The 27,226-nt window shown below is 43.9% G+C and overlaps 2 protein-coding genes across 2 annotated transcripts in view; one reads left to right on the top strand and one right to left on the bottom strand.

The window, feature by feature from the left end:
• Window positions 1-13: 13 nt before the first annotated feature.
• Window positions 14-20,929, bottom strand: LOC121554877 (HSPB1-associated protein 1 homolog). The gene is made up of 8 exons (XM_041868597.2): window positions 20,832-20,929; window positions 13,633-13,827; window positions 9,588-9,775; window positions 7,879-8,015; window positions 6,501-6,672; window positions 3,850-3,933; window positions 2,727-2,837; window positions 14-2,035 (listed from the first exon to the last, which is right to left on the bottom strand). Exons 2-8 carry the CDS (start codon window positions 13,817-13,819, stop codon window positions 1,355-1,357), a joined length of 1,560 nt encoding a protein of 519 aa, XP_041724531.1. The 5' UTR covers window positions 13,820-13,827; window positions 20,832-20,929; the 3' UTR covers window positions 14-1,354.
• Window positions 20,930-20,999: 70 nt separating this feature from the next.
• Window positions 21,000-27,226, top strand: part of LOC121554878 (solute carrier family 49 member 4 homolog) — an 87,477-nt gene continuing 81,250 nt past the window's right edge. Inside the window, exon 1 of the mRNA XM_041868598.2 lies at window positions 21,000-21,437. Within this exon, the coding sequence (XP_041724532.1) occupies window positions 21,143-21,437 (295 nt within the window). The 5' untranslated portion in view covers window positions 21,000-21,142. The remainder of the gene's footprint in view (window positions 21,438-27,226) is intronic.

Raw genomic sequence — 27,226 nt, forward strand, 5'->3', positions numbered from 1 at the left:
GGGCAAACGTACAAAATCAGCAGGGGATCAAATACTTTTTTCCCTCACTGTAGTGCACCACTTTAGACCAGAGCCCTGGTCTATAGTGGAAGAGTAGTCGCTGGAAGAGTAGCTCCAGGTTGGCAGCAGCTAATTGGGGATCCTAATAAAATACTAAAAAATACTAAAAAGGAGTGCACTAAATATAGAATAGGGTGCTATTTGGGACGCAAACATAATCTACCAGCTGGGGAATGGAAGGCAGAAAATGTAGCCGCCATCTGAGAAATACTAGCTATCACTGTTATTATTACAAGGATTATACAAAGTTGAATTTGAAGTGCTATTTTGGAGCGCTATTGGCTTGGCGTGTATAGAAATCTTCCAATGATCTCACTGTACAATCATTACACAAGGACTGAGAGAATGTGTATATGGAGGAGCAATATATACATATATCAGTGCAGAGTTAGAATTTCAGATTTCATTATGACAGACCACATCAAAATGTCAGGAATGCATTTGACTGGGTATGGAATGTTTTCTAAATGCGTCGCTGTTACTCAGGACTTCAACTCCCTATGACAATACAGTTTTGTATACAGAGTTAGAATCCATTCATATATAAATCCTTCTTTAACCTTCATCTACACTGATTGAAGTGGATTTAACAAGGTGACATCAAAAAGGGGATCATAGCTTTCACCTGGATAGTCCATGTCATGGAAAGAGCAGGTGTTCATAATGTTCTGTACACTCAGTGTTGATGGGGGTAGAAAAAGAAGACGCAGGAGGGTTAGAAAATATAGAAAAGTGTGAAGCCCCACCTCTTTCTGTTTTCCCTTCTCCGACACTGTGGAATAACGATCAGCCAGGCAGGATTTCCCATATGGGACCTGCAGAGCACGGCCGTTCATTCAGTGGTTTCTGAATCACTGCTAACTCCACAGAGGCTTGTGTCCCAAATGGCAACCTATTCCCTATATAGTGCACTACTTTAGACCAGGACCGCTCTACTCCCGCCTCATCATCAAGCCGTTCTGGTCAAAGTAGTACACTATATAGAGAACAAGGTGCCATTTGGGACGTAACCAGAGAGACTCAGCAGTATTAGGGGAAATAAGAGCGACTGTCAGAGGTATTAACACCATGATCTACTGTACCTTGACTACCCCAGCTGCTAAAGTCAACTGAACCCTGTTAAACTCTATAGACTTATTGATGACTCCTTTCCCCATTTTTAACAATTGAGGGAACTTACAATCTACTTGTTAGGCTCTGCTGCAATATCCATACTAGCTTACCACTTAGAATGAAGTAATGTATTGTGGCATTCAATCTAAGTAGCATGCTAGTATGAGCATTGGAATGTAGACTATGAAGCTATGGTGTTGTGGCTGTGGCTGTGCCTGACCTGACTCTGTCTCTCCATCAGTAGCTCAGTGACCCTAGCGATGACCTCAGGGTGAACCAGGCACTGCAGTAGGTCGTTGGTGGTGATGGATACGAGGCAGTGTGCTCTGTCACCTTCACCCTGGTCTCTGTCCCAAGGTGATGGCCTTCCTCGATCTCTGCACCCTGGCTGTGGTAACACTTGGGGGTCTGAGGCTGATCTGGAGCTGGATATGCCTTCCCCTCCATGCTGGTGCTGGGCTCTACTCCCACTGACCGGTTTGAGTGGGGTGCTTTGTGTTACGCTGCTAGGCCTGATTATGTCACAGTCTCTGGATGGGGATGGTCCGTCTTGGTCTTTGGGGTTCTGCTCTGTAGTTTCCTGTTTGGTGATCTGGTTCCAGGTCACAGGGATGAGGTGAGGGCCGAAGGGCACGGTGGATGGTGTGGAAGATGAGGATGACGAGGAGGAAGAACCCTCTGCTGGTCGTGATGAAGAGCTGGTGTTCTTAGCTTGGCCCCTGGAGTCACGCTTGGCCCCTGGACATGCTGGGGTGTCCTGGGTCTGTTGGTCACGGTGACTTGTAGTCCCCCTCTTCTCCATGCAGGCCCCCACAGCCAGGTTCAGGTACTGCATGTTCTCATCATGTCCCACCAACCCCACCTTCGGAAAAATAAAAAAGTTGAAATTATACTCCCAACCGTTTTATGAAAAGAACCAATGTTTCGGCACTATCCGCTTTACTGAGGGTTGACATACCTCAGGGACCATGGTCAGTACTGTGTGTTTACAGGGACTCTGTCTCCTAACTAGTCTCACACACGCAATGCTCTGTTTTGTAGTCTCTGTGGAGCTTTTCATTTCTTAACTAAAAAGGCAGGTTTTAGGCTAGGTATTCTCTAGCACAAGACCAGTCAACAAGTCAAATGCTAACTGGAGCTAGACAGATTGGTCAATATGGGGGGGGTTGGAATTCAGTCATCTCCTCTCTGTTGTTCTATGCTGCATTCCTGGGACTTTGTCTTTCCCTGGACCTCAGTCCACCGGGACAAGTTCCTCCCTCTGATCTGTGCTCTTATAAGGAGAACAAAATGGTTGGACTGCGCTGAGAATGATCCTGAGTGTGCATGGCAAATGTGCCATCAGATTCTGCGCGGTACAGGGGGTTCGATGTGGCAGTGCTACCTGAACTGCCAATTTTTAGTCAGAGTGTGAAGAGGGTAAGTCAGGGTCAAGATAGCCTGGTCCAAGATCTGTTTATGCTGTCTTGCCAACTCCTATGGTCATTGTCAATGACAATTGGCAAGACAGCACAAACAGATCTAGGACTCAGGCTAGTGTCAGGATACTGTACCTCAGTGGGATTGAGCCAGTCATCATCATTGTCGTCACTAGGTGTCGTCTTCAGAGCACAGACAATGGCTTTGGTGAGGGCCTCGCCTACTCTCGCCTCATCATCAACTTCCTGTATCAGATCAGGAAGTAGAAAGAAAAACTCCTATCAAGGGAAAGAAGTCGCTGATAAAGACATTATGTGCAGCAGGCGTAATTGATTGTGTCTGTGACCTTGTCTCAGAGCCAGTTATCAGGAGGCATCGAAGGTGACACACTACCTGAATACACACTCCTCTCATCTAGATACAGGTAACTTCCAAAATAAAGGAAACACCAACATAAAGTTTCTTAATAGGGTGTTGGGCCACCACGAGCCACCAGAACAGCTTCCATGCACCTTGGCATAGATTCTACAAGTGTCTGGAACTCTATTGGAGGGATGCGACACCATTCTTCCACAAGAAACACCATCATTGTTTTGTTGATGGTGGTGGAAAATGTCTCAGGCGCCGCTCCAGAATCTCTCATAAGTGTGGAATATGGTTTGCATTGTTTTCATGCTCATCAAACCATTCAGTGACCACTCGTGTCCTGTGAATGGGGACATTGTCATCCTATGGGGGCATAGCCATGGTAGCCAAAATAATGGCCTGCCCAGCATTTTTATACATGACCCTAAACATGATGGGATGTTAATGCTTAATTAACTCAGGAACCACACCTGTGTGAAAGCACCTGCTTTCAATATACTTTTTTCCTCTCATTTACTCAAGGGTTTCCTTTATTTTGTCAGTTACCTGTATGTGAATGTGTTATGCAGCGCACCACTCCTCTACATGCAAACTCACAAATCATTATGACAGGGGTATCTTTACTCTGATGCCTGTTCATTACTCAAAAACCAACAGCATCAGGGAGCCTCAACACCCCTCACATCCATCACTGTGGTTGCGTCCCAAATAACACCCTATTCCCTATATAGTGCACTAAGTTTGACCAGGGCCCTATGGGCGGTAGTGGTAGCTAGTGGTGGGAAACTCTTCATCAAGCTGTACTGTAATTATGGCCCTCCTCTCAAACGTCCAATTTCCCCATAAACATACTTAACACCATTTAGTTGGAGGTGACTTTACTGTACGTACCAACTCAATCCAGGAGTTGACACTGACGGTGACGGGGTCAATAGACTCCACGTAGTGCCACCAGTGTCTGGGGACAAACAGCACCTATTGGAGCAAGAGGGCAACAGGGTCAGATGGCATCAGAAGAAATGCAAGGTGATCAGTAGGAATACGGATAAGGAACATATTACAGAATAGGAGCTCAGAAGGAGTCCAAAATATCTGGAAATGTCTGCTAGCAGCACAGCTCATAGTCCAGGGGACAGGAGAGCAGAGCATAGCCAGTCAATAAGTAGTAGAGCTGAAGGAGTCAAGGACTGATCAGTTCGATTAAACGTTTGCTACATTGCATGACGGTTTGTACTGAACGACACATTTCCCCAAAACGTTCTTGAACAGACTTTGAGGTACGTTTAATGGGTGTGGCGGGGTGTGGCTTGAAGCAATGAGTGACAAATTAAAAGGGCCATGTTGACAGCGTTTCCTTACCCACAACCCAACCCCGTTTTTCAATTGGTCATTCAGAACAGACCGTTTCCGTTTAATTCAAGGATGCACACCGTTTTTTCGTACTGAATGCCACCTAGTTCAACACAGTGGGGGAGACTAGCTACTAGATGGCAGCTTGTGTCCTCCCTCCCTCCCTCCCTCCCTCGGAAGTGCTTCTGTCTCATTCATAATGTGGATTTGGTCTTTATTAAAGTGAACAGCCCTTATTGATCCCCTGGTTCCACTGCAGTCTTACTTCATTCAGTCTGGAAAGCTCTGACTGCTGCATGCTTTGTTTCATTTGCACAGACAGACTTCTATCTGATGCCAAGACAGACTTATCAATATCTGATGCCAAGACAGACTTATCAATATCTGATGCCAAGACAGACTTACCAATATCTGATGCCAAACAGATGTATCAATGTGTGACTTGGAAAACACTGTGTTCCATTGGCAGTAGTTAATCTAAGTTGACAGGTGAAATATTGCTAAGTGTCTTTATGATTCTAGGGGGTAAATGGACAGTCTTGAAAAGCAAAAAATCCTAACTATAAAACACCTACAGTTGTGCAGGATATCCCATTCCGATTTCTCATCCACAGTAGATCAGATCATAAACCAAGTGAACAGCCCCCACTATGTTTGCTTTCTGATGGTAGATGCACATAACTCAAACGTCATACGGATTCTGCAGGAGGACTATGTTATCAGAGATAGTACACTATATAGTATGTACAAAAGTATGTGGACACCCCTTCAAATTAGTGGATTCGGCTATTTCAGCCACACCCATTGCTGACAGGTGTATAAAATCTATCATACAACCATGCAATCTCCATAGACAAACATTGGCAGTAGAATGGCCTTACTGAAGAGCTCAGTGACTTTCAACGTGGCACCGTCATAGGATGCCACCTTTCCAACAAGTCAGTTCGTAACATTTCTGCCCTGCTACAGCTGCCCCTGTCAACTGTAAATGCTGCTATTGTGAAGTGGAAACGTCTAGGAGCAACAACGGCTCAGCTGTGAAGTGGTAGGCCACACAAGCTCACAGAACGGGACCGCTGAGTGCTGAAGTGCCGCCATTGGACTCTGGAGCAGTGGAAACGCGTTCTCTGGAGTGATGAATCACGCTTAACCATCTGGCAGTCCGACGGACGAATCTGGGTTTGGCGGATACCAGGAGAACGCAACCTGCCCGAAAACATAGTGACAACTGTAAAGTTTGGTGGAGGAGGAATAATGGTCTGGGGCTGTTTTTCATGGTTCGGGCCCCTTAGTTCCAGTGAAGGGAAATCAACGCTACAGCATACAATGACATTCTAGACAATTCTGTGCTTCCAACTTTGTGGCAACAGTTTGGGGAAGGCCATTTCCTGTTTCAGCATGACAATGCACCCGTGCACAAAGCGAAGTCCATACAGAAATGGTTTGTCGAGATCGGTGTGGAAGAACTTGACTGGCCTGCACAGAGCCCTGACCTCAACCCAATCGAACACCTTTGGGATGAATTGGAATGCCAACTGCGAGCCAGGCCTAATCGCCCAACATCAGTGGCCGACCTCACTAATGCTCTTATGTGCCTGAATGGAAGAAAGTCCCCGCAGCAATATTCCAACATCTAGTGGAAAGCCTTGCCAGAAGAGTGGAGGCTGTTATAGCAGCAAAGGGGGGACCAACTCCATATTAATGCCCATGATTTTGGAATGAGATGTTCGACAAGCAGGTGCCCACATACTTTTGGTCATGTAGTGTACTGTATAGCGTGTGCAACTTTCTTTCTTAATTTTTATACAATTCACTCTCCATTAGTCAGCATCTCTACAAACATTTTGGGGTGTACATCAGCTCATGCTTTTGACCAAACCATAGAGACACATGTGCTCGATTTTATTTCTGTGGTTCAAACACATTTGTCTCTGAGGAAACATTTTCTCATAAATTAAGAGATTAGCACTTTCACAGTGTCAGTTTGTACAAATAGCTGTGTTTGCTGAGTGGATTCTCTTTAATATACTTGTAGAGAGAGTTCCATATGTTGCCCCTGTTGTGCTGGTTTCCTGGAAACAGCCTAGTCCTAGACTAAAAAGCATGCTCAAAGGAGAATCTCCATTGAACTAGTTTTTTTTGTCCAGATTAGGCTTAATCTATGTCCGGGAAACTGGTCCAATGTGCTGTACCTGTCCAGGCTGCAGCGTGACTGTGTAGGCCCTGGCGTGTCTGAAGGCAGGGAACCTCTGGAGGTCTGGTTGGAGCACGTCCACCTGGCTGAACACACTAGACTCCTCATAGGGGATCCTGCTGGGGTACAGACAACCCGTGTCTGCAGGGGGGAACAGGTGCCAACGCTTCCTAAAACACAACAGGGACTGTATTAACTAAGCGTCTCTAGGATCAGGTCATGTAGGATCTAGGATCAGTTTAGATTCATAATGAATGAATATTTATTTGAAAGGGACAGCCATCATCACTGAAGCCACCACAATGGTTATACCCTACGTAGTTGAGGAAATGTAAGAAGCTATAGTTCAATAAAATCCATCTCTTTATTGAAAATATCATGTCATGTGAGTTCTTTGTTGGTTAGGTCATTACCTCAATGTGAAAGGTTTCAACAGCCAATTTAAACAAAACAAGAATAGAGTGATCTTCATATGTGAAAGCAGTGAAGAGATAACATTCGAAAGGATCTTTTAAGCTTTTGTCGTAGACTCAGTGCTCCACATGAGAACTAATGTCTCTCTATTCTAAAGAGCCTCACCTCATATACCACCCATCTCCCTCCCCCCACCCTCCAAATGGTTTTATTGGCATGGGAAATATGTTTACATTGCCAAAGCAAAATTACTTTATCTTTCAGGGGCCTGCGGAACAATCTGACTCTGTCCCCAAGTGACTTCCACCCCACCCCCTACCTCCCTAGCCCCAATCCCCCCCTTTCACTACCTTACCCCCTCCCCTGACTCTCACCCTTTCCCCCCTCCTCCCTAGCCTCATCCCCCCCTTTCACTACCTTACCCCCTCCCATGACTCTCACCCCCCTCCCCTGACTCTCACCCCCTCCCCTACCTCTCTCACCCCCTCCCCTCCTAGGAAATAAAAAGCGCCACCTCTCGATCATCCAAAATAGATTTTTATATCCTCTTTCCTCAGAGTTAGAGGGATGAATGGTGGGTAGATCATTACCGTACAAACCCAGTTCTCATTGTGCTGATTTGCTGTATCTATTGTCTGCCTCCAGCACTTTTTTATTCTCACCTATAATGCTGCTAGATTGTTTCATTTTAATCTATAGTGCAATTCCGTTGGTGAAGGGGAAACATCCATCGTCTGCACCACTACTACTTGCAGCTCAGCGGAAAGGGAAAAGCAGTGTGTGGTATTGTGAGGTATGTAAAACTGGGTTGTGTTCATAAGGAGTCATCGGAGCAAAACAATTTGCAACAGAAAACTAAAACAAGCGCTTCTTATTGGACAAGTCCAGGTAGTCCCGCTCTGTTTCACTGTGTTTTCCCCCCGCTTTGCACTACTGAACACAATACAGCTCTGTATAATTACCTTCCCTGCACCTGTAGTACCAGGTTATACCCATAGGAATCCAGGTGGCACGGAGTATTGGCACCTTCTGTTCCAATCCACAGTGTGCTGTCTCTCCCGTTACGACCCGGGAACCCAAACTGAGACCACACTACGTCCTGTAAGGCACACAATACAGTTCCAATTACTAACACTGTAATTACCAATCATAAAACATATATTCATGCAGTTGCTACAATCTCTCATATCAATTCCTGCTGTCATCTATTTAAATCATCTCATCTAACATTTATATATCTGTAATTGTATACAACACAATTCATATTCATGATACAAATATGACAAACCATTCAAATATAACAAACTGCCATGAGCAGTTTCAATATTATGGTATAGCAGCAATACATCCTCCTGAGGCAAACCTCCATTATCACAAGACACAGGTGAAAATGCAAACCTCATTCTCCATCTCATCGGTTGCTTAATAGACAGTGTAATGATTGGCAACAAAGGTTGTGTCTCAAATGGCAAATGGCAGACCCATATGTGCCCTGGTCAAAAGTAGTGCACTATATTGGAATAGGGTGCCATTTGGGACAAACACTACTGTATAGGAAACAAGACGTTTGTTGTCTGTAGGCTCTTTATCAAACCATTTGGTCTGTCAATCATTTCCTATGAAAAAGCGGAGGTAAAAAAAAAAAAAACTCTGGGATTCTGCCCAGCACCCAGGATAATGAATCCATTACCATATTCAGGCGACTGTAAATGATAGACTGTGCAATCTTCACTTTCAGCAACTTTTAAATGGCACTATTCATCATGTAAAAAGGCCTCTGCCTGCCTGTCTCGAAGGCATGAATTTCAGCAGATCTGTCATAAATGCAGGTCACCCCATATGCATCTATTATCATTCAAGATAAATGAAAGAATGGAGTGGCCCGCTCGAACTAGAGTGGACTTTCAAGTCCTTTAGTGCCTGAGGACCAAAAAGAAAAGAGCTGCTGCCATTGAAAAGTCCCACTGAAAATGTCTGTCCCGTCACGAAAGGATATCATAAAAAAAGAGAGAGAAAATGTCTGCTTTAGGCTCAGTTAGCTTCTGTTTTGCTGATGGGGCAAAGGAATTCATTAAAGATGACGTTCACCCATCTGTTTGAGATTTACAATTGTGTATTCTATTGTCAGGGTGTGGGAGTCAATTTCATTTTAGATCAGTCTATCGATCAATTAAAAATTCAAGTCATTACTTGATAATCATCCATTATTCTAGTACTTGAAAAAAAATACATCTCCTGACCTGAACTGACTGACCCATAGGTGTGTCAGTGCTTTGAACAGAACAGAGCAGCCCATGTGTTAAAAACAATGGCTTTAATTCAGCAGAGCGGTGGCAGAGCCAGGTGAACACTCCATAGAACTAGCCCCATGGCCTGAATCTGTCTAGCGCTAAAACAGTCCTCTCCTCAGTTGCCCTCAAAGTTAGTCATCATTCATGACAATCGGAAAACAAGTGATTGAGAACAAATGCCTTACAATTCAATGTAAGAAATCACAGGCACAGACAAATTGCAGGATGACAACCTGCAATCTGATGAAAATATAATTATTTAGTATGTTTTTTTTTGTTTCCTTGATTATAGGATAGAGGTGCACTGTGTAGCATCATGAGATTGATTGAATTGTGTGTGTGTGTGTGTGTGTGTGTGTCTGAAACAGAGAGTGCATTACCTCAAACATGGAGGGCTTTTCTTGGAGCAGCAGTGCGATGTATTTGTAGTCTGCATAGGCCCAGTACAGTGAGAGGGGGTAGTTAGAGAAACACCCCACATCTTCTGCACCAGTCTGCCCCTCTGTCCAGGACTGAAACTCCTCCAGTCTGGCCTCCACATATGAGCACTGAGTCTCAAAAAGAGGTGCTTTGACATAAACAAAGATAGAGGGACAGTTGGAGAGAGAGAGAAAGCCAAAGAGAGTGAGAGAGAGGAGACAATGAGAGACAGACAGGAGAGAGAGACAATCATCATGATAAAATGTATTGTGCTTCAATAAAGCTATTAAAACATGTAATAGTCAAATCAATAAATTCCATGTCTAAACAAAATGTTTAATCAAAAGACCATTATAATGGCTTGAGATTTTATTTACACCCTGACTTCAATCATCTGTGCCTATTCTCTATTGGCGTCTCAATTTGATTTAGTCTGGTTGAACAATGTGTCAGTACCACGTGGCGGTACTAAAATGTATAATCAACCATGTTAAATTACACCTTCTGTCTGCTGTTGTCACAAATGATGTAGCTGTAAAAATTGATTTAGCAGTCAAATTACCCAGCTCCATATTATTGGAGGACGCAGTCTCTATTGTTGCCCGTGAAATGAATGATCTCTCTTTGACATAGGCTACTGAAGGCTGGCAGACCAAGGGCAATATTTATGCTACCAAATGTACAAAGCAACTTTTATGGAGCTTTATTTAAGACCATATCCAACTGAAAACCTTGCCAGGGACGACTGGAGGAAGCTTGAGGTCGACTGTTCTGCAGCTGAACAATGACTAATAGGCCATTAACAATGACTTGAGAACATTGGGAAGGCACAGTATACCATCACCAAAGCAGAACTAAACTAAACATAGGCTTACAGTTGCAGCTTTCTCACATATTTTCTTTAACTTTATGAACATAAATTATTCAGTAAATACAACAGTAAACAACAAGGTCTTTGGTGCCAAAGAGGCAACTTATCAAGGAGAAATATTAACAACAACCTAGCCATGCGGGATGCATAGCAAAGTGCTCAATGGCTGACCGCACTTCAATTATGAAGACTGGTGGAGTAGAATATCTTCACGACAATGCCTAAAGTTTTAGTGCACTGCAGAGACTGTGGCTGAGGTGATGTAAAGTACTCTGAAACACAATCAAAACGAACAGCAAATGCATCCAACAAGTTTGTAGAGTCACAAGCTTGATGTAATCACTGCATGCTAGGAATATAGGATCAAATACTAACATTTTGACTACTTTATTTATAAGAATCTTTAGGGGTGGCAATCATTTTGAACCCTACCTTTTCGAGATAAAAAAAAGTACTACTTGTTAAACAAAATATCTTTCTCTGAACAAATGTATTAGTATAAATAATATAATTCCCAACTTTTTGGAAGCATACAATAAAGCCCAGTATTTTAATTATTTATTTTATACAGTCATTATTGCTGATCTTTATCAAGGGTGTCAATAATTTCAGACCCCACAGTACATACAGTGCATTCGGAAAGTATTCAGACCTCTTCACTTTTTCCACATTTCGTTACGTTAAAGCCTTTTTCTAAAACGGATAAAATATTTGTTTCCACTCATCAGTCTACACACAATACCCCATAATGACAAAGTGAAAACAGGTCTGTGGAAATTGTAGCAAATTTATTAAAAATAAAAAACAGAAATACCTTATTTACATAAGTATTCAGACCCTTTGCTATGAGACTCGAAATTGAGCTCAGGTGCATCCTGTTTCCATTGATAATCCTTCAGATGTTTCTACAACTTGATTGGAGTCCACCTGTGGTAAATTCAATTGATTGGACATGATTTGGAAAGGCACATACCTGTCTATATAAGGTCCAACAGTTGACAGTGCATGTCAGAGCAAAAACCAAGCCATGAGGTCGAAGGAATTGTCCGTAGAACTCCGAGACAGGATTGTGTCGAGGCACAGATCTGGGGAAGGCTACCAATTTTTTTTTGCAGCATTGAAGGTCCCCAAGAACACAGTGGCCTCCATCATTCTTAAAATGGAAGAAGTTTGGAACCACCAAGACTCTTCCTAGAGCTGGCCGCCAGGCCAAACTGAGCAATCGGGGGAGAAGGGACTTGGTCAGGGAGGTGACCAAGAACCTGATGGTCACTCTGACAGAGCTCAAGAGTTCTCTGTGGAGATGGGAGAACCTTCCAGAAGGAAAACCATCTCTGCAGCACTCCGCCAATCAGGCCTTTACGGTAGAGTGGCCAGACGGAAGCCACGCCTCAGTAAAGGGCACATGACAGCCTGCTTGGAGTTTACGAAAAGGCATCTAAAGGACTCTCAGACCATGAGAAACAAGATTCTCTGGTCTGATAAAACCAAGATTGAACTCTTTGGCCTGAATGCCAAGCTTCGTGTCTGGAAGAAACATGGCACCATCCCTACGGTGAAGCATGGGGGTGGCAGCATCATGCTGTGGGGATGTTTTTCAGCAGCAGGGACAGGGAGACTAGTCAGGATCGAGGGAAAGATGAATGAAGCAAAGTACAGAGAGATCCTTGATGAAAACCTGCTCCAGACTGCTCAGGACCTCAAACTGGGGCAAAGGTTCACCTTCCAACAGGACAACGACCCTAAGTACACCGCCAAAACAACGCAGGAGTGGCTTTGGGACAAGTCTCTGAATATCCTTGAGTGGCCCAGCCAGAGCCCGGACTTGAACACGTTCGAACATCTCTGGAGAGACCTGAAAATAGCTGTGCAGTGACGCTCCCTATCCAACCTGACAGAGCTTGAGAGGATCTGCAGAGAAGAATGGGAGAAACTCCCCAAATACAGGTGTGCCAAGCTTGTAGCGTCATACCCAAGAAGACTTGAGGCTGTAATTGCAGCCAATGGTGCTTCAACAACGTACTGAGTAAAGGGTCTGAGTACTTATGTAAATGTGATATTTCAGTTTTTTTATATTTCATACATTTGGTAACATTTCTAAAAACGTGTTTTTGCTTTGTCATTATGGGGTATTGTGTGTAGATTAATGAGGGGGCGGGGGGGGAAACTATTTAATCCATTTTAGAATAAGGCTGTAACGTAACAAAATGTGGAAGAAGTCAAGGGGTCTGAATACAGCCCCTGAAACGATTGGATAGGTTAAAAAAAATCCCACCTAACCAGCAAACCTGTCACTGCTGATACCTATTCAACGCTTTCGGATACATGAGTGCCTAGGGGGTAGGAGCTAAAGGAAGTGCCTAGGAGGGAGAAGCTAAAGGAAGTGCCTAGGAGGTAGGGGTTACATGAAGTGCCTAGGGGGTAGGGGCTACATGAAGTACCTAGGAAGTAGGGGCTACATTAAGTGCTTAGGGTGTAGGGGCTACATGAAGTGCCTAGGGGGTAGGGGTTACATGAAGTGCCTAGGGGGTAGGGGTTACATGAAGTGCCTAGGGGGTAGGGGCTACATGAAGTGCCTAGGGAGTAGGGGTTACATGAAGTGCCTAGGGGGTAGGGGCTACATGAAGTGCCTAGGGGGTAGGGGCTACATGAAGTACCTAGGGGGTAGGGGTTACATGAAGTGCCTAGGGAGTAGGGGTTACATGAAGTGCCTAGGGGGTAGGGGCTACATGATGTGCCTAGGGGGTAGGGGCTACATGAAGTGCCTAGGGGGTAGGGGTTACATGAAGTGCCTAGGGGGTAGGGGCTACATGAAGTGCCTAGGGGGTAGGGGCTACATGATGTGCCTAGGGGGTAGGGGCTACATGATGTGCCTAGGGGATAGGGGCTACATGATGTGCCTAGGGGGTAGGGGCTACATGATGTGCCTAGGGGGTAGGGGCTACATGAAGTGCCTAGGGGGTAGGGGCTACAGGAAGTGCCTAGGGGGTAGGGGCTACATGATGTGCCTAGGGGGTAGGGGCTACATGATGTGCCTAGGGGGTAGGGGCTACATGATGTGCCTAGGGGGTAGGGGCTACAGGAAGTGCCTAGGGGGTAGGGCTTGGAGTTTCTGCACTGGGCCGTTGTCTTACTCTTCTTTTCATGCTGTCTCCTTCCCATTCTGAACCGGACAGCCTTCCCTCCAAGGCATCGTGACAGGTGGTCTACAGTCCAGAGGAGCACTGGCCAATCACATGTAATGTTGAGGAAGACGGCAGGCCTCTGGAGAGATCCCAGGATCCTCTGGATTTCTTCTGGGCTGAAGGGCTTGGGGGTCATAGCTGAGCCTGAGGATAACAGGTGTAACAGGGTCAGGAGAGAGGTTCATCAATACAATCATTAGCTAGTTGCAGTAACTGCAGATCAGTGTAAAAAGTATTTGCCTAAAGTCGATGTGATTTGTGTCTGGCACACTTGTTGCCACATAGGCAATATTTGAATGAAAAGGCAACATGAGGAACGTTCTGATTGCCTGTCTTCTGCATCATCAGATCAAATGATCTTATAGGTAATTATACAACGGGTGGGTCTAATCCTAAATGCTGATTGGTTAAAACCGCATTCCAGCCAGTGTCTATTCCACAAGTTACCACCTGCCAAATATATGACTTTAAAATTCCTATTTAGTCTGTTCCATCTGACTGCGCAATCCACTGTCTCATCAGCCCAGCCAGACAATTTATAAATTGTCCTCTGTAGCTCAATTGGTAGAGCATGGCGCTTGTAACGCCAGGGTAGTGGGTTCGATCCCCGGGACCACCCATACGTAAAAATGTATGCACACATGACTGTAAGTCGCTTTGGATAAAAGTGTCTGCTAAATGGCATATTATTATTATAAAACTTGATTTCCACGATAAAAAGCATCTAGACATTATCTCACATTTCTTTTAGACTAACATTTTGTATAAACCTTGCTGTCTGTCTCTCCGACATTTGCAACATTGTTTCAATATTTAAATTAGATCTCCAGATGTCCCATAGTCATGAACATGTCGGGAGTCGGGATGAGACAGACAGGCAGGCAGCTTTTCTCAGCCAGTCGAAATTATGAATCAGCATAATTTGTATGGATATATACAGAGAACTATCAATAGAAAACAGGTCAAACGAAGCGAAGTGCAACTAGTTTGCTGTTTTTCCAGCTTTAGTTTGAAGTGATTGTGTTAGCTGTGTTGTTGGCTAGCTCCTATGAACAACAGTGTCCTGACGAGAGAGCACATTTTCTATGCCAGGCGAAATCGTACATCATTAGCTCATTGTTATGGATGTATCAAATCAAATGTTATTTGTCACATGCGCCGAATACAACAGCTGTAGACCTTACAGTGAAATGCTTACTTACAAGCCCTTAACCAACAATGCAGTTTTAAAAAATGAAGAGTTAAGAAAATATTTACTAAATCAACTAAAGTAAAATAAAATACATTTTAAAAAAGCAACAATAAAATGACAATAACGAAGATACAGGGGGTACCAGTACCGAGTCAATGTGCGGGGGTACAGGTTAGTCCAGGTAATTGAGGTAATATGTACAGAGGGGAGAACAAGTATTTGATACACTGCCGATTTCGCAGGTTTTCCTACTTACAAAGCATGTAGAGGTCTGTAATTTTTAGTTCAAGATGACGGTCAATCACCCTCGGACTGGGGCTCCATGCAAGATCTCACCTCGTGGGGCATCAATGATCATGAGGAAGGTGAGGGATCAGCCCAGAACTACACGGCAGGACCTGGTCAATGACCTGAAGAGAGCTGGGACCACAGTCTCAAAGAAAACCATTAGTAACACACTACGCCGTCATGGATTAAAATCCTGCAGCACACGCAAGGTCCCCCTGCTCAAGCCAGCGCATGTCCAGGCCCGTCTGAAGTTTGCCAATGACCATCTGGATGATCCAGAGGAGGAATGGGAGAAGTTCATGTGGTCTGATGAGACAAAAATAGAGCTCTCCGTGTTTGGAGGAAGAAGAAGGATGAGTACAACCTCAAGAACACCATCCCAACCGTGAAGCATGGAGGTGGAAACATCATTCTTTGGGGATGCTTTTCTGCAAAGGGGACAGGGCGACTGCACCGTATTGAGGGGAGGATGGATGGGGCCATGTATCGCGAGATCTTGGCCAACAACCTCCTTCCCTCAGTAAGAGCATTGAAGATGGGTCGTGGCTGGGTCTTCCAGCATGACAACGACCCGAAACACACAGCCAGGGCAACTAAGGAGTGGCTCCGTAAGAAGCAGTGGTCTAAGGCACTGCATCGCAGTGCTAGCTGTGCCACTAGAGATCCTGGTTCGAATCCAGGCTCTGTCGTAGCCGGCCGCGACCGGGTTGGCCCAGCGGGGGCGGCGCACAATTGGCCCAGCATCGTCCAGGGTAGGGGAGGGAATGGCCAGCAGGGATGTAGCTCAGTTGGTAGAGCATTGCGTTTGCAATGCCAGGGTTGTGGGTTCGATTCCCACGGGGGGCCAGTATGAAAAATAAAAAAATAATGTAAGTCGCTCTGGATAAGAGCGTCTGGTAATGACTTAAATGTAAATGTAAATGTAAGGTCCTGTAGTGGCCTAGCCAGTCTCCAGACCTGAACCCAATAGAAAATCATTGGAGGGTGCTGAAAGTCCGTATTGCCCAGCGACAGCCCCGAAACCTGTAGGATCTGGAGAAGGTCTGTATGGAGGAGTGGGCCAAAATCCCTGCTGCAGTGTGTGCAAACCTGGTCAAGACCTACAGGAAAAGTATGATCTCTGTAATTGCAAACAAAGGTTTCTGTAACAAATATTAGGTTCTGCTTTTCTGATTCATGCAATAAAATGCAAATTAATTACTTAAAAATCATACAATGTGATTTTCTGGATTTTTCCATCTCTCACAGTTGAAGTGTACCTATGATAAAAATTACAGACCTCTACATGCTTTGTAATTAGGAAAACCTGCAAAATCGGCAGTGTATCAAATACTTGTTCTCCCCACTGTACATGTAGGTAGGGGTAAAGTGACTATGCATAAATAAATTTAAATTTATAATAAACAGCGAGTAGCAGATTAGCTGTTCAGCAGTCTTATGGCTTTGGGGTAGAAGCTGTTAAGAAGCATTTTGGACCTAGACTTGCCGCTCCGGTACAGCTTGCCGTGCGGTAGCAGGGAGAACAGTCTATTACTTGGGTGACTGGAGTCTTTGACAATTTTTAGGGCCTTCCTCTGACACCGCCTGGTATAGAGGTCCTGGATGGCAGGAAGCTTGGCCCCAGTGATGTACTGGGCCGTACACACTACGCTCTGTAGCGCCTTGTGGTCAGAGGCCGAGCAGTTGCCATTCCAGGTGGTGATGCAACCAGTCAGGATGCTCTCAATGGTGCAGCTGTATAACTTTTTGAGGATCTGAGGACCCATGCAAATCTTTTCAGTCTCCTGAGGGGGAATAGACATTGTCGTGCCCTCTTCATGACTGTCTTGGAGTTTTTGGACCATGATAGTTTGTTGGTGATGTGGACACCAAGGAACTTGAAGCTCTCAACCTGCTCCACTACAGCCCCGTCGATGAGAATGGGGGCATTCTCAGGCCTCCTTTTCCTGTAGTCCACGATCATCTCCTTTGTCTTGATCACGTTGAGGGAGAGGTTGTTGTCCTGGCACCACACTGCCAGGTCTCTGACCTCCCCCCTATAGGCTGTCTCATCGTTGTCGGTGATCAGGCCTACCATCGTTGTGTCGTCGGCAAACGTAATGATGGTGTTGGAGTCGTGCTTGGCCATGCAGTCATGGATGAACAGGCAGTAAAGGAGGGGACTAAGCACGCACACCTGAGGGGCCCCTGTGTTAAGGATCAGCATGGCAGATGTGTTGTTGCCTACCCTTACCACCTGGGGGCGGCCCACCAGGAAGTACAGGATCCAGTCACAGAGGGAGGTGTTTAGTCCCAGGGTCCTTAGCTTAGTGATGAGTTTTGAGGGCACTATGGTGTTGAACGCTGCGCTGTAGTCAATGAATAGCATTCTCACGTAGGTGTTCCTTTTGTCCAGGTGGGAAAGGGCAGTATGGAGTGCAATAGAGATTGCGTAATCTGTGGAGCTGTTAGGGCGGTATGCAAATTGGAGTGGGTCTAGGGTTTCTGGGATGATGGTGTTGAGGTGAGCCATCACCAGCCTTTCAAAGCACTTCATGGCTACAGACGTGAGTGCTACAGGTCAGTATTCATTTATGCAGGTTACCTTGGTTCTTTTGGGCACAGGGACTATGGTGGGCTGCTTGAAACATGTAGGTATTACACACTTGGTCAGGGATAGGTTGAAAATGTCAGTGAAGACACTTGCCAGTTGGTCAGCGCATGCTCGGAGTACATGTCCTGGTAATCCGTCTGGCCCCGCGGCCTTGTGAATGTTGACCTGTTTAAAGGTCTTACTCACATCGGCTACGGTGAGCGTGATCATACAGTCGTCCGGAACAGCTGGTGCTCTCATGCATGCTTCAGTGTTGCTTGCCTCGAAGCGCGCATATAAGTTATTTAGCTCATCCTAGGCTCATGTCACTGGGCAGCTCGCGGCTGGGGTTCCCTTTGTAGTCCGTAATAGTTTGCAAGCCCTGCCACATCCGACCAGTGTCGGAGCCGGTGTAGTACGATTCAATCTTAGTCCTGTATTGACTCTTTGCCTGTTTGATGGTTCGTCGGAGGGCATAGCGGGATTTCTTATAAGCGTCCGGGTTAGAGTCCCGCTCCTTGAAAGCGGCAGCTCTACCCTTTAGCCTCAGTGCGGATGTTGCCTGTAATCCATGGCTTCTGGTTGGGGTATGTACGTACGGCCACTGTGGGGACGACGTCATCGATGCACTTATTGATGAAGCTGGTGACTGGTGTGGTATACTCCTCAATGCGATCGGATGAATCCTGGAACATATTCCAGTCTGTGCTAGCAAAACAGTCCTGTAGCTTAGCATCTGCATCATCTGACCACTTCCGTATTGAGTGAGTCACTGGTACTTCCTGATTTAGTTTTTGTTTGTAAGCAGGAATGAGGAGGATATAATTATGGTCAGATTTGCCAAATGGAGGGCGAAGGAGAGCTTTGTACGCGTCTCTGTATGTGGAGTAAAGGTGGTCTAGAGTTAACATGCTGGTAGAAATTAGGTCAAATAGATTTCAGTTTCCCTGCATTAATGTCCCTGGCCACTAGGTGCGTCGCCTCTGGATGAGCATTTTCTTGTTTGCTTATGGCCTTATACAGCTCGTTGAGTGCGGTCTTAGTGCCAGCATCGGTTTGTGGTGGTAAATAGACAGCTATAAAAAATATAGATGAAAACTCTCTTGGTAAATAGTGTGGTCTACAGTTTATCATGAGATACTCTACTTCAGGCGAGCAAAACCTTGAAAGTTCCTTAATATTAGATTTTTGCGCACCAGCTGTTATTGACAACTAGACACAGACCGCCACCCCTTGTCTTACCGGAGGCAGCTGTTCTGACTTGCCGATGCCTGGAAAACCCAGCCAACTGTATATTATCCATGTCGTCGTTCAGCCATGACTCGTGAACCATAAGATATTACAGTTATTAATGTCCCGTTGGTAGGATAGTCTTGAACGGAGCTCATCCAGTTTATTCTCCAATGATTGCACGTTGGCCAATAGGACGGATGGTAGAGGCGGGTTACCCACTTGCTGACGAATTCTCACAAGGCACCCGGATCTGTGTCCCCTGTATCGGCGTCTCTTCTTCATGCGAATGACGGGGATTTGGGCCTGGTCCGGTGTCAGCAGTAAATCCTTCGCGTCCGATTCCTTAAAGAAAAAATCTTTGTCCAGTTCGAGGTGAGTAATCGCTGTCCTGATATCCAGAAGCTCTTTTTGGTCATAAGAGACGGTGGCAAAAACATTATGTACAAAATACAAAATGTCACTAGAAAACAGCTTAAATAAACGCAAATGTAGCTACTTTACTACTCGACTTCGTCTCGGGCTAACAACACCAGTGCCAATATATCCTCCAAACACCGGCATCTCTGGCATTATCACTTAATTATACAACGGGTGGGTCTAATCCTGGACACTGATTGGTTAAAACTGCATTCCAGCCGGTGTCTATTCCACAAGTTACCACCAGCAAAGATATGACGTTGAAATGCCTATTTACTATGTTCCATCTCCCTGGCAATCCACTGTCTCATCAGCCCAGCCAGACAATTTATAAACTTGATCTCCACTCTAAAAAGCATGTAGACATTATCTCCCATTTCTTTTAGACTAGCATTTGGTTTTCAATAGCGGAGATTTGTATAAAACTTGTCTGTTTCTCTGACATTTCCAACATTGTTTCAATATTTAAATTCGATCTCCAGATCTCCCATATTAATGAACGTGTCGGAAGTCGAGGTGAGACAGAAGGCATGCAGCTTTTCTCAGCCAGTCGAAATCATCAATCAGCATCAATTGTATGGATATATACAAATAACTATCAATAGAAAAGAGGTCAAACGAAACTAAGTGCAACTAGTTTGCTGTCTTTCCAGCTTCAGTTTGAAGTGATTGTGTTAGCTGTGTTGTTGGCTAACTCCTCTGAACAACAGTGTGCTGACGAGAGCTCACATTTTCTATTCCTGGTGAAATCGTGCATCATTAGCTCATTCTTATTAATGTCACTAGAAAACAGCTTAAACAAATGCAAATTAAGCTACTTTGCTGTTATTCTGGCTGCACTGTTTGACGTGACTGTAAGTTAGCCATAGTTGGCTATAAGCAAGCAATAAGGATAAGAACGTTGCCAGCCATTATGACAGTAAGAACGAACGACTGGGCCGCATCCATAGATACAGAACAAAAAGAAAACGACTGGGTCGCGTCTCTGGCAACCGAACCGATACAATGAACGACCATATATTATTTAATCAAAGTAACGTTTTTAATGAAAATATGTCAATCATTATTTGAATATGTTGGTAACCCGTTGTATAAAAGTGATAATGCCCTCGAAGCCGGTGTTTGGAGGATATATTGGCACGGTTTGCCGGCTCTTTACTTCGTCTCGGGCCTAACAACACCTGTGCCAATATATCCTCCAAACACCGGCTTCGAGGGCATTATCACTTAAGCAGAGAGACACAAACACACACACATTACAACTCTATTGTGACAACAGCATAGAAGACTACTGACAGTAAAATAATAAGGATACATATCTAAACTCTCACCACACTTCACGAAAATAAACCAAAGTATGTAGTTTTGCAAGCACAGCAATCATTTGGGGCTCACCTTTCTTTACACGTGCATGAACAAATCAGAAAGGAAGTAAACAAAACTCACGTGAGCACCTTTTTTCCAAGTATACCGTAATGTGAAACTAAGGGGCCATTCCGACTCAATAAGGGCTGAAAATCCCGTTCACATCTATTGAGGAAGGGACCAACATGGATGACAACGGGTTTAAGTTTCAAAATTGTGACCACTTCCTTTCAGGCATGCGCAGTTAAGTTTGAATTGTAGGAGCTTGTTATTGTTTCTATGAGCAACTGATATTGAAGTTAGATACATTTTTTGCCATTGTGTAATCGAATATTGGACAGCGCGTGCAGATTAAATCACTGCTGAACAAACGCTACATTGTATAAAATGCGATGGGTGCTGCATCGAGCACCGAGAGCGAAAGGGAACCACTTATTTTCCCTTCTAACCCCGAGACTAGCATTCAGCCAGTTTACAGCCGAGTCTACGGGAGAAGATGGCTGGTTCTGACTCTGTTTTCTTTGCTGGCGTTCATGCAAGGGATGGTATGGAACACTTGGGGCCCAATTCAGAACTCTGCCATTCACGCGTACGATTTCGCCAAATCTGACATCGCCGTGCTGGTTCTGTGGGGGCCAGTGGGGTTCACCCCTTGGCTGCTATTTATGTGGCTGATGGACAAGAAGGGTGAGTTGTTTTGTTCGAGGTGGCAGTTGACAATACTGTTCTGGAACACAATGTCCTTTCCTTCATTTAAAAAATTGTATGTCTCCATTGCCTAATTCTATTTCCCAATGGTTATTTCATTGCATGGTGCAGCGACTTGGGGATTGTTGACACATAAATCCTGAAAAAAACGTTCAAAGGAGAAGGTATTGATGATTAGATATCATAGGTCATAATTGATTATGACGTTTTTTCCCCAATCAAATCATAAGAAAGGGAAACAAACATTTCCCTCAATGTATACACAACATCTGTAGAAAAAACTGGCCTAGTTTAATGTTGGTGGGCCTATGTTCAGATAAGAATAGTGAAGATATACATCCAGTCCCAAGGCTACCTTCAATTATTAAACCATGAGAAAGGGTCTGAACAACAGGTAAACAATCCAAATAATTCCTTGTGTTTATATCTGTCATCCCATGGAAAGACCACATATATTTCACGTGATCACATGTCAAGTGGTCCTCTGTAGCTCAGCTGGTAGAGCACGGCGCTTGTAACGCCAAGGTAGTGGGTTCGATCCCCGGGACCACCCATACACAAAAAAACATGTATGCACGCATGACTGTAAGTCGCTTTGGATAAAAGCGTCTGCTAAATGGCATATTATATTATATTATAAGTGTTTCAAAAACACGTTTTCATGTGATGTTATGTGAAGTTAATGTGATAACTTGTAAAGCAACATGTGATAACATGAAACTACACAAGATCACATGTGAAGTGTTCCAAAAACGTGATTTTCCACATGTGAAATCAAGTGTTTTTTCTGTAAGGGATCATATGGGTTGGCCGCACAGATTGTCTGACACACAGAAAGAACATAATGTTTCTGTCTTTTCAGTAAGTTCAAGTCTTTTGTTGAGTAATCATTATGATCTAGCCACCACAGAATAACATGTTCCTGTACGAAATGATGACTGACTGACTGACTGCCTTTTTTGCAATTTTTGCTACGGGCCACTTATGTTATTCTGTGAAATTGTGAAATGTCTTTCATCAAGCTCTCAAAGAACACAGTCCAGTCAAGTCAAGTGTCGTTTACTGGCTGTTAAAGTAACACTCGTAAGTGCTGCCTACCAGTCATGCCTGCTAATCACCAAACCAGTACCTCCACATCACCTGATTTAAAACAGTTAGCTAACACCCAGACCACACTATCAGCTGACAAAAACATTTTATTTGTCTCCTTGGAAACATACAAAAGCAAATAACATATACAGCATATGAATGCAAAGGGCATCTGTCATAAGTTTGTGGTTAGTGATTAGTTAGTCATCTAGGGACATCTCATGACAGTCTCTTTAAAACAAAAATATGAAGTGGCTATTGGGTGTTACATAGTCAAAGGTTATAACAGTGTCATATCGTTAATTGTGTTTCGTAACTTTATTCATTCAGGGGCAAATCCTAACTTCCTCCTCAGTCGAGTTTTCACTTAGTCTTGCATTGATGTCTATGGGAGGTTAGGATTCTCAACCCCTAAGTCAATAAAACCCCTTGAAATGTAACTCCTTAAAAGCGTGTGTTAATCTGTAGCATGGTTTGGTCTAAGGCCCTTGTGGAGCAGTGAGGTACAGTAGTAGTAAGTAAGTCAATGTCTACATCCCAAATGGCACCCTATTCCCTATATTGTCCACTACTTTTGACAAGAGTCTGTGGGGTTTAAGGATACACTGCAGGCTTGGCTATAGCAAAGCCTCATCTCTAAGGTGAAATATGCTTGCTCCTGGGATTTCTCTTACCACCATTTAAAAAATGCTGATGATCTCTTCTCCTCTGTGGCATCTGAAAGGTGACAGACAGAGCCCATCATATATGATCCATCTGTGGAATAGTCTCCTGTAATATGCTTAAGTAGAGTGGAGCATACAAATGCTGAGGGTGGCAGAATATGTCAGAGAAAGGAGATCACTTGTTGTGAGTTTGCATTAAAGAGTTGTGTGCTGCGGTGCATCTGATATTCTGATTTTCTAAATCAACATATTTATAGCTTTAAAATTCTGCCATACGTTGATTTTCAGAGACCCCTCAGGGATGTACATGCAGGCAGGGGTTATTATATGTTGCTCTGCAAATACAGTAGCTATGCAGTAACCTTCAAAAGATGGTGTGCTTGACTTTTAAATTAAGGAGATTATTTCCTAATCTAGTTATATTCCGGCATGACAAGTCACACTTCTTCTATTTCTACCTAGTATACTCAAAGTTGGATATTTCAGTTTCCGATTTGTTTCACTGCTTGGTGATTCCTCACGAAACTAGAACGAAATTAGACCATAATTTTTTTTTTTTTACTAAATTTAATCCATAGAACAGACCTTTGGAGGAAGGATTGTTGACATACAGTGGATATAAAAAGTCTACACACCCCTGTTAAAATGCCAGTTTTTTGTGATGTAAAAGAATGAGACAAATATAAATCATGTCAGAACTTTTTCCACCTTTAATGTGACCTATAACGTGAACAATTCAATTGAAAAACTAACTGAAATCTTTGAGGGGGAAAAATTAAAAATTAAAAACTCACAATAACCTGGTTGCATAAGTGTGCACACCCTTAAACTAATACTTTGTTGAAGCACCTTTTGATTTTATTACAGCACTCAGTCTTTTGGGGTAGGAGTCTATTAGCATGGCACATCTTGACAACTGCCAGGTCGCAGTTGTAAATGAGAACCTGTTCTCAACTGGCTTACCTGGTTAAATAAAGGTGAAATAAAATAAATAAAAAAATTGACGTGGCAATATTTGCCCACTCTTCTTTGCAAAAGTGCTCCAAATCTGTCAGATTGCGAGGACATCTCCTGTGCACAGCCCTCTTCAGATCACCCCAGAGATGTTCAGTTGGATTCAGGTCTGGGCTCTGGCTGGGCCATTCCAAAACGTTAATCTTCTTCTGGTGAAGCCATGCTTTTGTGGATTTGGATGTGTGCTTTGGGTCGTTGTTGTGCTGAAAGGTGAACTTCCTCTTCATCTTCAGCTTTCTAACGGACGCCTGAAGGTTTTGTGCCTGGTATTTGGAACTGTTCATAATTCCTGCCACCCTGACTAAGGCCCTGGTTCCAGCTGAAGAAAAACAGCCCCAAAGCATGATGCTGCCACCACCACCATGCTTCACTGTGGGTATGGTGTTCTTTGGGTGATGTGCAGTGTTGTTTTTGCGCCAAACATACCTTTTGGAATTATGAACAAAAAGTTCAACCTTGGTTTCATCAGACCATAACACATTTTCCCACGTGCTTTTGGGGGACTTGATGTTTGTTTTTGCAAACTTCAGCCGGGCTTGGATGTTTTTCTTTGTAAGAAAAGGCTTCCGTCTTGCCACCATACCCCATAGCCCATTCATATGAAGAATACGGGAGATTGTTGTCACATGTAGCACACAGCCCGTACTTGCCAGAAATTCCTGCAGTTCCTTTAATGTTGCTGTAGGCCTCTTGGAAGCCTCCCTGACCAGTTTTCTTCTCGTCTTTTCATACATTTTGGAGGGACGTCCAGTTCTTGGTAATGTCTCTGTTGTGCCATATTTTCTCCACTTGATGATGACTGTCTTCACTGTGTTCCATGGTATACAGTGGGGAAAAAAGTATTTAGTCAGCCACCAATTGTGCAAGTTCTCCCACTTAAAAAGATGAGAGAGGCCTGTAACAAAATGAGAAAAAAATATCCAGAAAATCACATTGTAGGATTTTTAATGAATTTATTTGCAAATTATGGTGGAAAATAAGTATTTGGTCAATAACAAAAGTTTCTCAATACTTTGTTATATACCCTTTGTTGGCAATGACACAGGTCAAACGTTTTCTGTAAGTCTTCACAAGGTTTTCACACACTGTTGCTGGTATTTTGGCCTATTCCTCCATGCAGATCTCCTCTAGAGCAGTGATGTTTTGGGGCTGTCGCTGGGCAACACAGACTTTCAACTCCCTCCAAAGATTTTCTATGGGGTTGAGATCTGGAGACTGGCTAGGCCACTCCAGGACCTTGAAATGCTTCTTACGAAGCCACTCCTTCGTTGCCCGGGCGGTGTGTTTGGGAACATTGTCATGCTGAAAGACCCAGCCACGTTTCATCTTCAATGCCCTTGCTGATGGAAGGAGGTTTTCACTCAAAATCTCACGATACATGGCCCCATTCATTCTTTCCTTTACACGGATCAGTCGTCCTGGTCCCTTTGCAGAAAAACAGCCCCAAAGCATGATGTTTCCACCCCCATGCTTCACAGTAGGTATGGTGTTCTTTGGATGCAACTCAGCATTCTTTGTCCTCCAAACACGACGAGTTGAGTTTTTACCAAAATGTTCTATTTTGGTTTCATCTGACCATATGACATTCTCCCAATCCTCTTCTGGATCATCCAAATGCACTCTAGCAAACTTCAGACGGGCCTGGACATGTACTGGCTTAAGCAGGGGGACACGTCTGGCACTGCAGGATTTGAGTCCCTGGCGGCGTAGTGTGTTACTGATGGTAGGCTTTGTTACTTTGGTCCCAGCTCTCTGCAGGTCATTCACTAGGTCCCCCGTGTGGTTCTGGGATTTTTGCTCACCGTTCTTGTGATCATTTTGACCCCACGGGGTGAGATCTTGCGTGGAGCCCCAGATCGAGGGAGATTATCAGTGGTCTTGTATGTCTTCCATTTCCTAATAATTGCTCCCACAGTTGATTTCTTCAAACCAAGCTGCTTACCTATTGCAGATTCAGTCTTCCCAGCCTGGTGCAGGTCTACAATTTTGTTTCTGGTGTCCTTTGACAGCTCTTTGGTCTTGGCCATAGTGAAGTTTGGAGTTTGACTGTTTGAGGTTGTGGACAGGTGTCTTTTATGCTGATAACAAGTTCAAACAGGTGCCATTAATACAGGTAACGAGTGGAGGACAGAGGAGCCTCTTAAAGAAGAAGTTACAGGTCTGTGAGAGCCAGAAATCTTGCTTGTTTGTAGGTGACCAAATACGTATTTTCCACCATAATTTGCAAATAAATTCATTAAAAATCCTACAATGTGATTTTCAGATTTTTTTTTTCTCAATTTGTCTGTCATAATTAACGTGTACCTATGATGAAAATTACAGGCCTCTCTCATCTTTTTAAGTGGGAGAACTTGCACAATTGGTGGCTGACTAAATACTTTTTTTCCCCACTGTATTTAATGCTTTGGAAATTATTTTGTACCCTTCTCCTGACTGATATCTTTCAACAATGAGATCCCTCTGATGCCTTGGAAGCTCTCTGTGGACCATGGCTTTTGCTCTGAGATGCAACTAAGAAAATGTCAGGAAAATCCTATTAGAACAGCTTAACTTTATTTGTGATTAATCAGAGTCACTTTAAATGATGGCAGGTGTGTAATGACTTCTATTTAACATGAGTTTGAATGTGATTGGTTAATTCTGAACACAGCCACATCCCCAGTTATAAGAGGGTGTGCACACTTATGCAACCAGGTTATTGTAAGGTTTTCATTTTTCATTTTTCCCCCTCGAAGATTTCAGTTTGTTTTTCAATTGAATTGTTCACGTTATAGGTCACATTAAAGGTGGAAAAAGTTCTGACATGATTTATCTTTGTCTCATTCTTTTACATCACAAAAACCTGGCATTTTAACAGGGGGGTGTAGACTTTTTATATCCACTGTATATTTGAAATGTGTATCTGAAATCATAATTGAGAAATAATTAATTAAAGTTGGAATATTTGTGACATTTTGGCCTTACCCAGACCTCTCATATGATGCTTTACCGCTTGCTCTG

Source organism: Coregonus clupeaformis, chromosome 40 (assembly GCF_020615455.1).
Source record: "Coregonus clupeaformis isolate EN_2021a chromosome 40, ASM2061545v1, whole genome shotgun sequence".
Taxonomy (NCBI): Eukaryota; Metazoa; Chordata; class Actinopteri; order Salmoniformes; family Salmonidae; genus Coregonus; species Coregonus clupeaformis.